This window comes from Protobothrops mucrosquamatus, unplaced genomic scaffold (assembly GCF_001527695.2).
Source record: "Protobothrops mucrosquamatus isolate PMUCROS unplaced genomic scaffold, P.Mucros_1.0 scaffold4433, whole genome shotgun sequence".
Classification (NCBI taxonomy): Eukaryota; Metazoa; Chordata; class Lepidosauria; order Squamata; family Viperidae; genus Protobothrops; species Protobothrops mucrosquamatus.
The window spans coordinates 46045-59652 of NW_015390345.1; the positions used below are offsets into that span (position 1 = coordinate 46045).

At 45.2% G+C, this 13608-nt stretch overlaps 1 protein-coding gene across 1 annotated transcript in view; it reads left to right on the forward strand.

Moving 5' to 3' along the window:
- Positions 1-7206, forward strand: part of RABAC1 (Rab acceptor 1) — a gene marked incomplete in the record, with an annotated part of 9648 nt that extends 2442 nt beyond the window's left edge. The window contains 4 exon segments of the mRNA XM_015828378.1: positions 3479-3691; positions 4857-4954; positions 5600-5701; positions 6726-7206. Coding sequence (XP_015683864.1) covers positions 3479-3691; positions 4857-4954; positions 5600-5701; positions 6726-6814 — 502 coding nt within the window.
- Between the last annotated feature and the right edge of the window lie 6402 nt (positions 7207-13608).

Here is a 13608-nt window from a genome sequence, read left to right on the forward strand (position 1 = left end):
TTAGCTTATTTGTCGGGGTTGATAGTTCCTTGATTGGGGTAGTGTTTATTTATTTTTATTGTTGGTCTGATGCTAACCTTGGTGTTAATTTCTGCTCAGCTGGGTGTTGATTGCTGGTGAGGAGATGTTTGGGTCCTTTTTGGCATTTTGATGGTATATAAATGTTGTTTATCTCTATGTGCTTGTCTCTATGTTCTGTCTGAATGAAATTCCTTAAGAGGAATTGTAATTTAACACTCTGAGGACAACTCTGTTGTCCCCAGAGTTGGAACACTGCTTTTTAAAAAGAGCTAAGGTACTGACCTGTCTATGGAGATACTCAGTCATCCAGATCCTGATTGTGGTGCTTTCAAAAGGCAACTGGACTTTTTTTTCCTTCATGTTTATTTTTAAGAACATTCTTCTAATTCTTTCCTGGCCTTCTGACTTTGTCCCTTCTAGGATCAACATCCCAGCCCTTTTGCCCCAAGGTCCAGCTAAGGAATGGCTAGAGCAGCGGAGGGCTACCATTCGCCCCTGGGCCAACTTCCTGGACCAGAAACGTTTTGCAAAGCCTCAGAATTTTGGGGAACTGTGTAAACGTCTTGTCCGCAACGTGGAATATTTCCAGAGCAATTACGTCTTCGTCTTCCTAGGACTGATCGTCTATTGCCTGTGAGTAGATGGGATGGCTTCTTTGTTTACTTCTATGTGGAGATGAATTCTCCCGACTCGGTGCTGCAAACATCACTGAGGATGCACAGGCCTTCGTTTGTGCAGAGAAAGTTCCTGAAGACAGGGACAATCCCTTGAAAAAGTCAACCACCTTTGGCCGTCCTAACTGGACAATCAAAATGCCTATGGAGATTCTCAGTCATCCAAATCATGGTTGCCCCAAAGATGCTTTTTCAGGAGGCAACTGGACTTTCTTGTTTTTTTTCTTTAAAAACATTTCGCTTCTTATCCAAGAAGCTGGAGAAGCTTACTTGGATGAGAAGCGAAACGTCTTCAAAGAAAAAAACAAGAAAGTCCAGTTGCCTCCTGAAAAAGCATCTTGGTGCCATCAAAACTCTTGTTTCTTTGAAACTTGCATTTCAAGAAGACGCTCTTAGCACCTAATTGTAGAAAAGAATGAAGGGAGGGGAATGTGTTGCCTAAGCTGTAGTTTGTGCCCGTGCACTAAGCTGTACGTTAGAGACACAAAGAGATAAGCAGAAGAGTCTCAGTCTGTGCCCACAGGCATCAGTGTGTAGGGAAATAAGGAAGGGTCAAACCACAACACATTCGTCATGAGCAAAAATGACAACTTACATTCTTGCATCCGACGTTGGGACGCACGTATATCCAGAGAGCTTGGCATTGTGACATTACCACACACATTTTGTCATCTTGATGTAATCTCAGTTTGGTACAGATGCCTGACTCTTATTTTTTCTTGGCAAGGTCACTGATCCAGTGCCTGTTTGGATAAAATTCTGTCTACAATATGCATCATGGAAAAAGATTACGAACGGCCTATACCCAGTCATGCAAGGGAGCATTCAGGATCTAGTAGATAATTCCCCCTTTGTTCCCGGACACAAAGATTGATAGAATGTTAGTTTGTAGAGCTTTTAGAAAAATAGTCACCAAGGAAGATCTGTAAAGAAATTAATACACTACCCTAAGATACAAGTAGTGTATTTGTACAGAGGTCTTCCATTCTTAATTGTAATGGGTTCAGCCAGGTTGTGATACATTCATCTTTAATTCCGTGGAACTAGCAAGAAAATTGGTTTTGTTCTTCCATGTTGTTTCGTGATGCATTTAACCCCGTTGGTCTTTCCTTCTCGCCTGTTAGCATCACATCGCCATTACTTCTGATTGCACTTGCTGTATTCTTTGGGGCGTGTTACATCATGTACTTGAAGACCCAACAGTCACAGCTTGTTCTGCTTGGTAAGTGGCAATCTTTTGTCCCCACAGTGCAACGTGCAATAATAACACAAATTTCTATTTTTTTCCCCTCTTATTTAATGTCTTCTACAATTTAAAAAAAGAAACACCCATCTCCTTGCTTGTTGAAAGCTACCAAAGGTGGCATTTCTACTGTGTACTTTTCCCAAAAGGTTTCCACAATTTTGGCCACGACTGTAACTTGAAAGTAATTTCTTGTCAGCAAGTCCTTGAAAGCTACATTTCCCAGAATAGCCACAAGATGGCGCTGCACCCAACAAGAACAGAGTCAGTCTGGCACAAAATCCCTTGCTTTTGCTAGGTTCCAGCTCTGTTGTGTAGAGATGCTAAACCACAGAAAGCAAAAATGGGACCTCAAGGCCGGCATCTCTTCAGCCGAGCATTCGAGACTGCCACCTTCTCTCTTTTTTTTTAACAGTTGAAACCCAGCCTGCTTTCTAACTCACCGTCTTTTCCTCTAGGGCGAGAACTCAGCACAGCCCATCAATACAGTCTGGCTGGAGCTGTCTCTTTTCCTTTCTTCTGGCTGGCGGGCGCCGGCTCAGCTGTCTTTTGGGTGCTGGGTGAGTAAAGAGGAAAAGGCCGCGCCAGGGGGACAGCACGCATCTGTTCTGGGGGTTCCTTGGTGCTCCCTGAGCGTGGTGCTTTTCTGGCAGACGTTTCATGACCAAACTAGGTAACATCATCAGTGTTAGGAAGGAGTGGGGTTTGCACAGTGGAGGAGAAGGAGAAAGGTGGGAGGAGGAGGAGGAGGAGGAAGAGGAGGAGGAGGGAGAAGGATGATAGTGGAGTCTTTAGTGCTCTTTGAGCTTGGTGGTTTTCTTGCAGACGTTTCATGACCAAACTAGGTAACATCATCAGTGCTAGGAGGGAGTGGGGTTTTCATAGTGGAGGAGAAGGAGAAAGGTGGAAGGAGGAGGAGGAGGAGGATAGTGGGGTCTTTAGTGCACTTTGAGCTTGGTGCTTTTCTTGCAGACGTTTCATGACCGAACTAGGTAACATCATCAGTGCTAGGAGGGAGTGGGGTTTTCATAGTGGAGGAGAAGGAGAAAGGTGGGAGGAGGAGGAGGAGGAGGAGGAGGAGGAGGATAGTGGGGTCTTTNTTAGCTTATTTGTCGGGGTTGATAGTTCCTTGATTGGGGTAGTGTTTATTTATTTTTATTGTTGGTCTGATGCTAACCTTGGTGTTAATTTCTGCTCAGCTGGGTGTTGATTGCTGGTGAGGAGATGTTTGGGTCCTTTTTGGCATTTTGATGGTATATAAATGTTGTTTATCTCTATGTGCTTGTCTCTATGTTCTGTTTGAATGAAATTCCTTAAGAGGAATTGTAATTTAACACTCTGAGGACAACTCTGTTGTCCCCAGAGTTGGAACACTGCTTTTTAAAAAGAGCTAAGGTACTGACCTGTCTATGGAGATACTCAGTCATCCAGGTCCTGATTGTGGTGCTTTCAAAAGGCAACTGGACTTTTTTTCCTTCATGTTTATTTTTAAGAACATTCTTCTAATTCTTTCCTGGCCTTCTGACTTTGTCCCTTCTAGGATCAACATCCCAGCCCTTTTGCCCCAAGGCCCAGCTAAGGAATGGCTAGAGCAGCGGAGGGCTACCATTCGCCCCTGGGCCAACTTCCTGGACCAGAAACGTTTTGCAAAGCCTCAGAATTTTGGGGAACTGTGTAAACGTCTTGTCCGCAACGTGGAATATTTCCAGAGCAATTACGTCTTCGTCTTCCTAGGACTGATCGTCTATTGCCTGTGAGTAGATGGGATGGCTTCTTCGTTTACTTCTATGTGGAGATGAATTCTCCCGACTCGGTGCTGCAAACATCACTGAGGATGCACAGGCCTTCGTTTGTGCAGAGAAAGTTCCTGAAGCCAGGGACAATCCCTTGAAAAAGTCAACCACCTTTGGCCGTCCTAACTGGACAATCAAAATGCCTATGGAGATTCTCAGTCATCCAAATCATGGTTGCCCCAAAGATGCTTTTTCAGGAGGCAACTGGACTTCCTTATTTTTTTTCTTTAAAAACGTTTCGCTTCTTATCCAAGAAGCTGGAGAAGCTTACTTGGATGAGAAGCGAAACGTCTTCAAAGAAAAAAACAAGAAAGTCCAGTTGCCTCCTGAAAAAGCATCTTGGTGCCATCAAAACTCTTGTTTCTTTGAAACTTGCATTTCAAGAAGACGCTCTTAGCACCTAATTGTAAAAAAGAATGAAGGGAGGGGAATGTATTGCCTAAGCTGTAGTTTGTGCCCGTGCACTAAGCTGTACGTTAGAGACACAAAGAGATAAGCAGAAGAGTCTCAGTCTGTGCCCACAGGCATCAGTGTGTAGGGAAATAAGGAAGGGTCAAACCACAACACATTCGTCATGAGCAAAAATGACAACTTACATTCTTGCATCAGACATTGGGACGCACGTATATCCAGAGAACTTGGCATTGTGACATTACCACACGCATTTTGTCATCTTGATGTAATCTCAGTTTGGTACAGATGCCTGACTCTTATTTTTTCTTGGCAAGGTCACTGATCCAGGGCCTGTTTGGATAAAATTCTGTCTACAATATGCATCATGGAAAAAGATTACGAACGGCCTATACCCAGTCATGCAAGGGAGCATTCAGGATCTAGTAGATAATTCCCCCTTTGTTCCCGGACACAAAGATTGATAGAATGTTAGTTTGTAGAGCTTTTAGAAAAATAGTCACCAAGGAAGATCTGTAAAGAAATTAATACACTACCCTAATATACAAGTAGTGTATTTGTACAGAGGTCTTCCATTCTTAATTGTAATGGGTTCAGCCAGGTTGTGATAAATTCAACTTTAATTTCGTGGAACTAGCAAGAAAATTGGTTTTGTTCTTCCATGTTGTTTCATGATGCATTTAACCCCGTTGGTCTTTCCTTCTCGCCTGTTAGCATCACATCGCCATTACTTCTGATTGCACTTGCTGTGTTCTTTGGGGCGTGTTACATCATGTACTTGAAGACCCAACAGTCACAGCTTGTTCTGCTTGGTAAGTGGCAATTATTATTATTATTATTATTATAATTTAATTTATATACCGCCCTTCTCCCGCAGGACTCAGGGCGGTGCACAGCATATTAAAACAGTACAAATACAAAACATAAAAATATAAACCCCTGTAAAACCAGATTAAAAGCCAAATATTAGAAGCTGTGTTTCTATTTAAATCTTTTGTCCCCACAGTGCAACGTGCAATAATAACACAAATTTCTATTTTTTTTCCTCTTATTTAATGTCTTCTACAATTTAAAAAAAGAAACACCCATCTCCTTGCTTGTTGAAAGCTACCAAAGGTGGCATTTCTACTGTGTACTTTTCCCAAAAGGTTTCCACAATTTTGGCCACGACTGTAACTTGAAAGTAATTTCTTGTCAGCAAGTCCTTGAAAGCTACATTTCCCAGAATAGCCACAAGATGGCGCTGCACCCAACAAGAACAGAGTCAGTCTGGCACAAAATCCCTTGCTTTTGCTAGGTTCCAGCTCTGTTGTGTAGAGATGCTAAACCACAGAAAGCAAAAATGGGACCTCAAGGCCGGCATCTCTTCAGCCGAGCATTCGAGACTGCCACCTTCTCTTTTTTTTTTTAACAGTTGAAACCCAGCCTGCTTTCTAACTCACCGTCTTTCCCTCTAGGGCGAGAACTCAGCACAGCCCATCAATACAGTCTGGCTGGAGCTGTCTCTTTTCCTTTCTTCTGGCTGGCGGGTGCCGGCTCAGCTGTCTTTTGGGTGCTGGGTGAGTAAAGAGGAAAAGGCCGCTCCAGGAGGACAGCACGCATCTGTTCTGGGGGTTCCTTGGTGCTCCCTGAGCGTGGTGCTTTTCTGGCAGACGTTTCATGACCAAACTCGGTAACATTATCAGTGCTAGGAAGGAGTGGGGTTTGCACAGTGGAGGAGAAGGAGAAAGGTGGGAGGAGGAGGAGGAGGAAGAGGAGGAGGAGGGAGAAGGATGATAGTGGAGTCTTTAGTGCTCTTTGAGCTTGGTGGTTTTCTTGCAGACGTTTCATGACCAAACTAGGTAACATTATCAGTGCTAGGAGGGAGTGGGGTTTTCATAGTGGATTAGGAGAAAGGTGGGAGGAGGAGGAGGAGGAGGAGGAGGAGGATGATAGTGGGGTCTTCAGTGCTCTCTCAGCTTGGTGAATTTTCTTGCAGACGTTTCATGACCAAACTAGGTAACATCATCAGTGCTAGGAGGGAGTGGGGTTTTCATAGTGGAGGAGAAGGAGAAAGGTGGGAGGAGGAGGAGGAGGAGGAGGGGGGGGNAGGAGAAAGGTGGGAGGAGGAGGAGGAGGAGGAGGAGGATAGTGGGGTCTTTGGTGCTCTTTGAGCTTGGTGGTTTTCTTGCAGACGTTTCATGACCAAACTAGGTAACACCATCAGGGAGTGGGGTTTGCAGAATGGAGGAGGAAGAGGAGGAGGACTGTGGGGGTCCTTGGTGCTCTCTGAGTTTGGTGGTTTTCTTCTGCACGTTTCATTCCCAAACTAGGTGACATATGCTGACTTCTCCTTGAAAATGGGGGCGAATACCTTAAACGTTACAATAGTTCCTTCTCAGGAACTGCAGCCCTCTTATTTCCTCGGTAGGTTTTCCGAGGCCATCTGTGTGTCTGAATCTTTCCTTTCTACTCTGGTGCATCCAGTTTTTGCCCTAAGAGATCCTTAGGGCCTCTAAGAGAAAGACTTAGATGGGGAAGAGAGAGAGAGAGAGATCACCCCGTGGCCTCCTTTCCCATTGTGTCTTCTGTTGTTCTCTGCAGGCGCCACGTTGGTCGTCATTGGTTCACATGCCGCCTTCCACGAACTGGAATCCGGGGAGACTGATGAACTGCAGATGGAGCCCGTGTAAAAAGCTGGAGAACTTCCTCGTCGTCCATCTCTCCCTTCCCCTACCCCATCGCTGTTACATTGCCTACGTATACAACGCTGCTATTTCATTCCACCTCAATATGCCTGCTTAAATTGCAATTTCCTCCCAAGTCTTGAAAACCCTCGGTGGCTACCTTACCGAGGTTGCCCTTCCATTTCTGATTCTTCAGATATGAGATATCTCCTCGCCTCTTATTCCCACTGGCCATGAGCTTTTTCACTGAGTATATAAAAGAATGCTGCTGTTAAATTATTCCCTCTGTAGATTTTTAGACGCCATCATCGCTTCCCCAGTAGCCCGGAACCTTCTGCATTCAGCCTCTTTATGTCTCTGATCGGTAACATTAAAGAAAACGCTGACATTAATCCACACCTCCTTTTGAGTGTTTTTTAAACGTGCGTTGGCCAAGGTTGCGGTGACCCGCAGGATTACATCAACATTACATTACCTGATGACTCTGCTGAGTTTCCTCCCAAGGTCCGCCGCTTGTTCAGCAAGGATGCGTCAAAATAAAACATCTCGCAGACATTTTGCATGGCTGCTGCGTTTGCCTGCCTGCTAGAGATGGAATAAAGGAAAAAGGAAAACCATCAAGCTGGATCGTCGATTCAGTAAATTAATCCAGGTTTGGGTTTTTTTTCTTCACACGGTCTGATTTTGTGTTTTCATACTTCGAATAGCTTGGGATATTTTGGGGTTCAAGCCCCGTTGGAGTCAAAGGTGCTTTTTCAAAAGGCAACTGGACAGTTTTTTTCCCTTGAGGAGGAGGAGGAGGAGGAAGAAGAAGAAAAGAAGAGGAAGAGGAGGAAGAAGAAGAGGAGGAGGAAGAAGAGGGAGGAGGAGGAGGAGGAGGAAGAAGAAGAAAAGAAGAGGAAGAGGAGGAAGAAGAGGGAGGAGGAGGAGGAAGAAGGAGGAGGAGGAAGAAGAAGGTGGAGGAAGAAGAAGAGTGAGGAGGAGGAAGAGGAAGAAGAAAAGAAGAAGAAGGAGGAGGAGGAGGAGGAAGAGGGAGGAGGAGGAGGAAGGAGGAGGAGGAGGAAGAAGAAAAGAAGAAGGAGGAGGAGGAGGAGGAAGAAGAGGAGGAGGAAGAATGAGGAGGAGGAAGAAGAAGAATGAAGAAAAGAAGAGGAAGAAGGAGGAGGAAGAAGAAGAATGAGGAGGAAGAAAGAAGAAGAAAAGAGGAAGAGGAGGAAGAAGGAGGAGGAAGAAGAAAGAAGAAGAAAGAAGAAGAAGAAGCACGGCGCTGAATCCTAGTGCTTCTGCTGAGCCCTGAAGAAGCACCAATCAGCTGGAAAGCAGCACTGATGCTGGCACTTCTGCTGAACCCAGAAGTGAAGAGACCCTATACCATCTCAGACAAGTGACTGTCTAGCCTCTTCTTTAAAATCTCCAGTGATGGAGCACCCACAATTTCTGGTGGCAAGCTGTTCCACTGGTTGATTGTCCTCACTGTCAGGAAGTTTCTCCTTAAATCCAGGTTGCTTTTCTCCTTGATCAGTTTCCAACTATTGTTTCTCGTCCTTCCCTCTGGTGCTTTGGAGAATAACGTGACCCCCTCTTCCTTGTGGCAGCCCCTCAAATACTGAAACACTGCTATTACGTCACCCCAGTTTCTTCTTTTCTTTAGACCAGCCAAACCCAATTCCCGCAGCCGTTCTTCGTATGTTTTAGCCTCCAGGCCTTATATTTACATGTTCCATTTCATGCTCTGCTAATTTACAGCTCGCGATTCTGTCTCTGCTTCGGCTCGGCCTTTCTTTAAGTCACACGTTCCATTTCCTATCCGGCATTATTCAGTTTTGGAAATTAAGAGCTTAAAACTGTCTAGTCTTACACATGACTAACGTTCTGGCCACAGATAATACATTCCAGATGAGATCATTCTGTCCTGTTCATTGTAGCGGGACGTCTCCATGGCTTCCAGGATAATTTTTCGTGGGGCAAAGTCTACTGTGGGGGGGGGGCAAACTCGGCCTCTGTAATGTGAGCGAGAGAGAGAAATGTCTCAGAGGATTAATAATAATGCGACGCCTTCCTGGTGTATTTAATTTGTCCTCCGTAAACTTAGCCAGTGTGGCCAATAATTGTCCAGCTTTCTCCATCGGATCAGCGCCTAAGCCCACAGACTCGGTTGCAAGAAAGATGTCGACAAAACATTAGGAAAGTTTTTCAGCTGTGGTTTTTAAGTAGAAGAAGTTGCGCTGGCAGATGGCTGTTTTTCCTTCATTAAAGGTGTTTATGAAAGCCTGGTAGTCTAGTCTCATCAGGAATCATAGAGCAGTGGTGGCGAACCTATGGCACGGGTGCCAGAGGCGGCACTCAGAGCCCTCTCTGTGGGCACGTGCACCGTCGCCCCAGTCTTAGGCCTTCAGCTGGGTTTTATAAAACCTTTTCGCTTTAGGCCTCCGCCGCCGTGTGCAAAAAAAAAAAAAAAGGTTCAATCAGTCAATTTCAACTTCTCGCGGGAAAAAAAAAGATCTTGCAAAGTTGGAATTGATTGATTGAACCACCGCAGCCACGCCCAGCACTTGACGATGCATAAGTGGGTTTTGGATTGCAGTTTGGGCACTCGGTCTCTAAAAGAGTCGCCATCACTGTCATAGAGCATCTCAATCTCTCCATCAAGCTGGGCTTCCTGACTTTGTTCTGTTTCTGAATCCTTTGTTATGGAACTCTCTGGTCCTCCAAAGCAATCCGGAGCCAGTTTGGTCTGAGTTCTAGTCCTGCCTGAGGCATGAAAATGACTGAATGACTTTGGGCCAATCACCAGGAGACTATGCGTTCTAGTTCCGCCTTAGGCCAGCTGGCTGACTGGGCCAATCATCAGGAGACAGTGAATTCTAGTCCCGCTTTAGACATGAATTTTTGGGCCAATCACCACAAGACTGTGAGTTCTAATTCTGCCGTAGGCATAAGAGCCAGCTGGGTGACTGTGGGCCAATCACCAGGAGACAGTGAGTTCTAGTCCTGCTTTAGGCATGAATATTTGGGCCAATCACCACTAGACTGTGAGTTCTAGTTCCACTTTAGGCATAAGAGCCATCTGGATGACTATGGGCCAATCATCAGGAGACAGTGAATTCTAGTCCCGCTTTAGGGGACTAGAATTCTAGTCCCTAGCTTTAGGCATGAATGTTTGAGCCAATCACTAGGAGACTATGAGTTCTAATTCTGCCATGGGCATAAGAGCCAGCTGGGTGACTGTGGGCCAATCACCAGGAGAAAGTGAGTTCTAGTCCCGCTTTAGACATGAATATTTGGGCCAATCACCACAAGACTGTGAGTTCTAATTCCACCTTAGGCATCAGAGCCATCTGGATGACTATGGGCCAATTACCAGGAGACAGTGAGTTCTAGTCCTCCTTTAGGCATGAAAGTTTCAGCAGGAGACTGAAAGCCGATTAGGGGATTTTGAATCAGTCCCTCTCAGTCCGGATCATTTCACAGAGTTGTTGTGGGAAAATGGGAGAAGGAAGGAATATTGAGCGTGTTCACCACCTTGAGGTTTTTTTGTTTTTTATAAAAATAATAAAGGTGGGAAATATATATATATATTGCACCAGAAGGTGCAATACCTGGAATGGCCACCAGATGGCAAATGATTTATTGTACAATACTATAGTCATTTAGGTGTTTACAGCCCAGATGTGATAGCCCAACTTTTGCAAAAAATGGAAATATTTATGGGCCTTCCTCCCATTCCATTAACAATTTCCAAATAATATCAAACAGATATTTCCCTTTCTTCCTTTTGCAATGGACGTTGTCTTTTACTTGCATCCAGTGCAGTGTTTCTCAACCCTGGCCATTTGAAGATGGGTGGACTTCAACTCCCAGAATTCCCCAGCCATCGGAATTCTGGGAGTTGAAGTCCACCCATCTTCAAGCAACAAAGGTTAAGGAACTGTGCTCCAATCACTTACTCCTGACTTTTCCCAGTCAGATGTCCATCAATTGTGATGAACTACACACACACACCCCTCACCCCAGTTGTTAGCATGTTCGTTTATAATTCTGGAGTTATTATTCCTCCTTCTTAGAAGGCCACAAATTGGGAAAGCCAGCATCTTGGGTGGTACCTGGTTTTTTTTTTTAATCAAGTGGGATTTAGTTAATTCAAAATGAGGCATTTTTATCAAGTCCTTCCAAAGAAGGGTGCTAAATTGGTTTCTTATTTTAAATATGTGAAGCAGATGAGGAAGGCCTGAAGCTAATCAAAGTTGGGGCAACTGGCCACATTACGGATCAGGACTAAGTATCTGAGGGGCTGCCACAAGGCAGAGGGGGGTCAGGTTGTTCGCCAGAGCACCAGAGGGAAGGACGAGAAACAATGGTTGGAAGCTGATCAAGGAGAGAAGCAACCTGGAATTAAGGAGAAACTTCCTGACAGTGAGGACAATCAACCAGTGGAACAGCTTGCCACCAGAAATCGTGGGCCCTCCATCGCTGTAAGTTTTTAAAAAGAGACTGGACAATTAACAACGATAATAATAATAATAATAAAGTTGGAAGGGACCTTGGAGGTCATCAAGTCCAAGCCCCTGCTCAGGCAAGTACCCCTATACCATTTTGGACAAATGGCTGTCCAGTTTCTTCTCAGTATCTGACTGAGATGGTATAGGACAGTGATGGTGAACCTTTTAGAGACCGAGTGCCCAAACTGCAACCCAAAACCCATTTATGCATTGTCGGGTGCCGGGTGGGTGTGGCCCATTGGCTGGGTGTGGCCCATTGGATGTGCATGGCTGTGGTGGTAATGGCAGACTGGGTGGGACTAAAAAGTTCAATCAATCAATTCCAACTTTGCAAGATCTTTTTTTTCCCCGCGAGAAGTTGAAATTGATTGATTGATTGAACCTTTTTTTTTTTTTGCACACGGTGGCGGAGGCCTAAAGCGAAAAGGTTTTATAAAACCCAGCTGAAGGCCTAGGACTGGGGCGACGGCACGCGTGCCCACAGAGAGGGCTCTGAGTGCCGCCTGTGGCACCCGTGCCATAGGTTCGCCACCACTGGTATAGGACCTCCTGCTTGAGCAGGGGGCTGGACTAGAAGACCTCCAAGGTCTCTTCCAGCTCTATTCTATTCTAAGTGAAAAATGGTGGCTTGCTTTTTAAAAATCTTCTCTTTCTGGTGACCTGAAAGTCTTTCTCCCTGTCCTCCGTCCTTCACTCTGCAGTTCCCTCATGCTTTCTTCACTCTTTCCATGTCCACAGTTTCCATTTATAAAGTGCTCTCATCTTTAGCCCTGACTCAGAGGCCGAAGAGGTGGGATCACGTGAGCAGCTCTCAACCCTGATTTTGCAAGGCCTCTTAAAGACTGCTTACTCCAGGCCAGGGGGGCATCATCCCCACGGCAGTCTGTGTCTCGTTCTCCATCCTTCAGTTGTCTTATGACCCCCCTCCTCCTCTTTCTCCCCCCCCAACCCTGGATGGAAAACAACAACAACACCCTAATCCAATTACGTTAAATGCATTAAGCAGCCTCTTAATGCAGCAGACTGCTAAACCGAGAAGGGTGAAGGGATATTGGCCTTCAAGGGGAACGGAGGTAAAATTTCGGAAAAGCTTCCAGAGTAGAAGTACTATAAGGTTGACTATAAGAAGTACTACAAGGCTGACAACGCTAAATTCTCTCTAATCTTTTCCTCCTTGGATGCTTGTTTGCTCTTGCTCACCCCCTCCCACCCTACCCCTTATAGCCAGCTCTAAACCAGATGGAGGATGGTCTTCAGCAAAATCAACTCTGGGTCAGTTTATTTTCCAAAGCCCCCGAAAGCAAGATTAAAAGAAGACGGGGTCAACCTATTTTCCAAAGCACCAGAAGGCAGGACAAGAAGCAACGGATGGAAACTAATCAAGGAGAGAAGCAACCTGGAAATTAAGGAGAAACTTCCTAACAGTGAGAACAATTAACCAGCGGAACAACTGGCCACCAGAAGTTTTGGGTGCTTCCTCGCGGGAGGTTTTTAAGACTGGACAGCCACCTGCCTGAAACGGCATATAGGGTCTCCTGCTTGAGCAGGGGGCTGGACTAGAAGACCTCCAAGGTCCCTTCCAGCTCCATTCTGATTAAAATGTAATTCCAAGGCCATTTTACGCACTTTCGCCTTGGGCTGCTATTCAGAGGAATGCAGAATTGTGGAATAAACACAGTTTTCAACTCCAGCTTCACTTACAGCAGAGTCAGGACTATGGGTCACTTAAGGAGTGGCTGGCTCCAGATTGTATTGATTTTAACGATTTATTTATTATTTAGAGTTAGAGAAATTTATATGCTCCCCCATTCGCTTTCAGTGTCTCTAGGCAGCTTACAGTTAGTCCTCAACTTACAAGAGTTCATTTAGCGACCGTTCGAAGCTACAACGGCACTGACTTATCACCTTTTTTTACACTTACGGCCTTTGCAGCCTTCCCATGATCACGTGATCAAAATTCAGATGACCATCCCTGTGTCCTGGGGGTCACGTGATCCCCTTTTGCGACCTTTTGACAAGCAAAATCGATGGGGAAACCAGATTCACTTAACAACCGGGTCACTAACTTACCAACTCCAGGCGAGAAATGTGGTAAAATGGGGCATAACTCACTTAACAAAAGTCTCACTTAACGACGGAAATTTTGAAGCACAATTGTGGTTGTTAAGTCAAGGGCTGCCTGTATAATCATAGTATTTGCACACGGTTTTTCGTTGCAGGGGAAGTCTTTTGAGAACCCTGTCCAGATCTTTTGTCCTAGAGATCACGGTTATCTTCAAACTGCACACCCATTTTGTATTT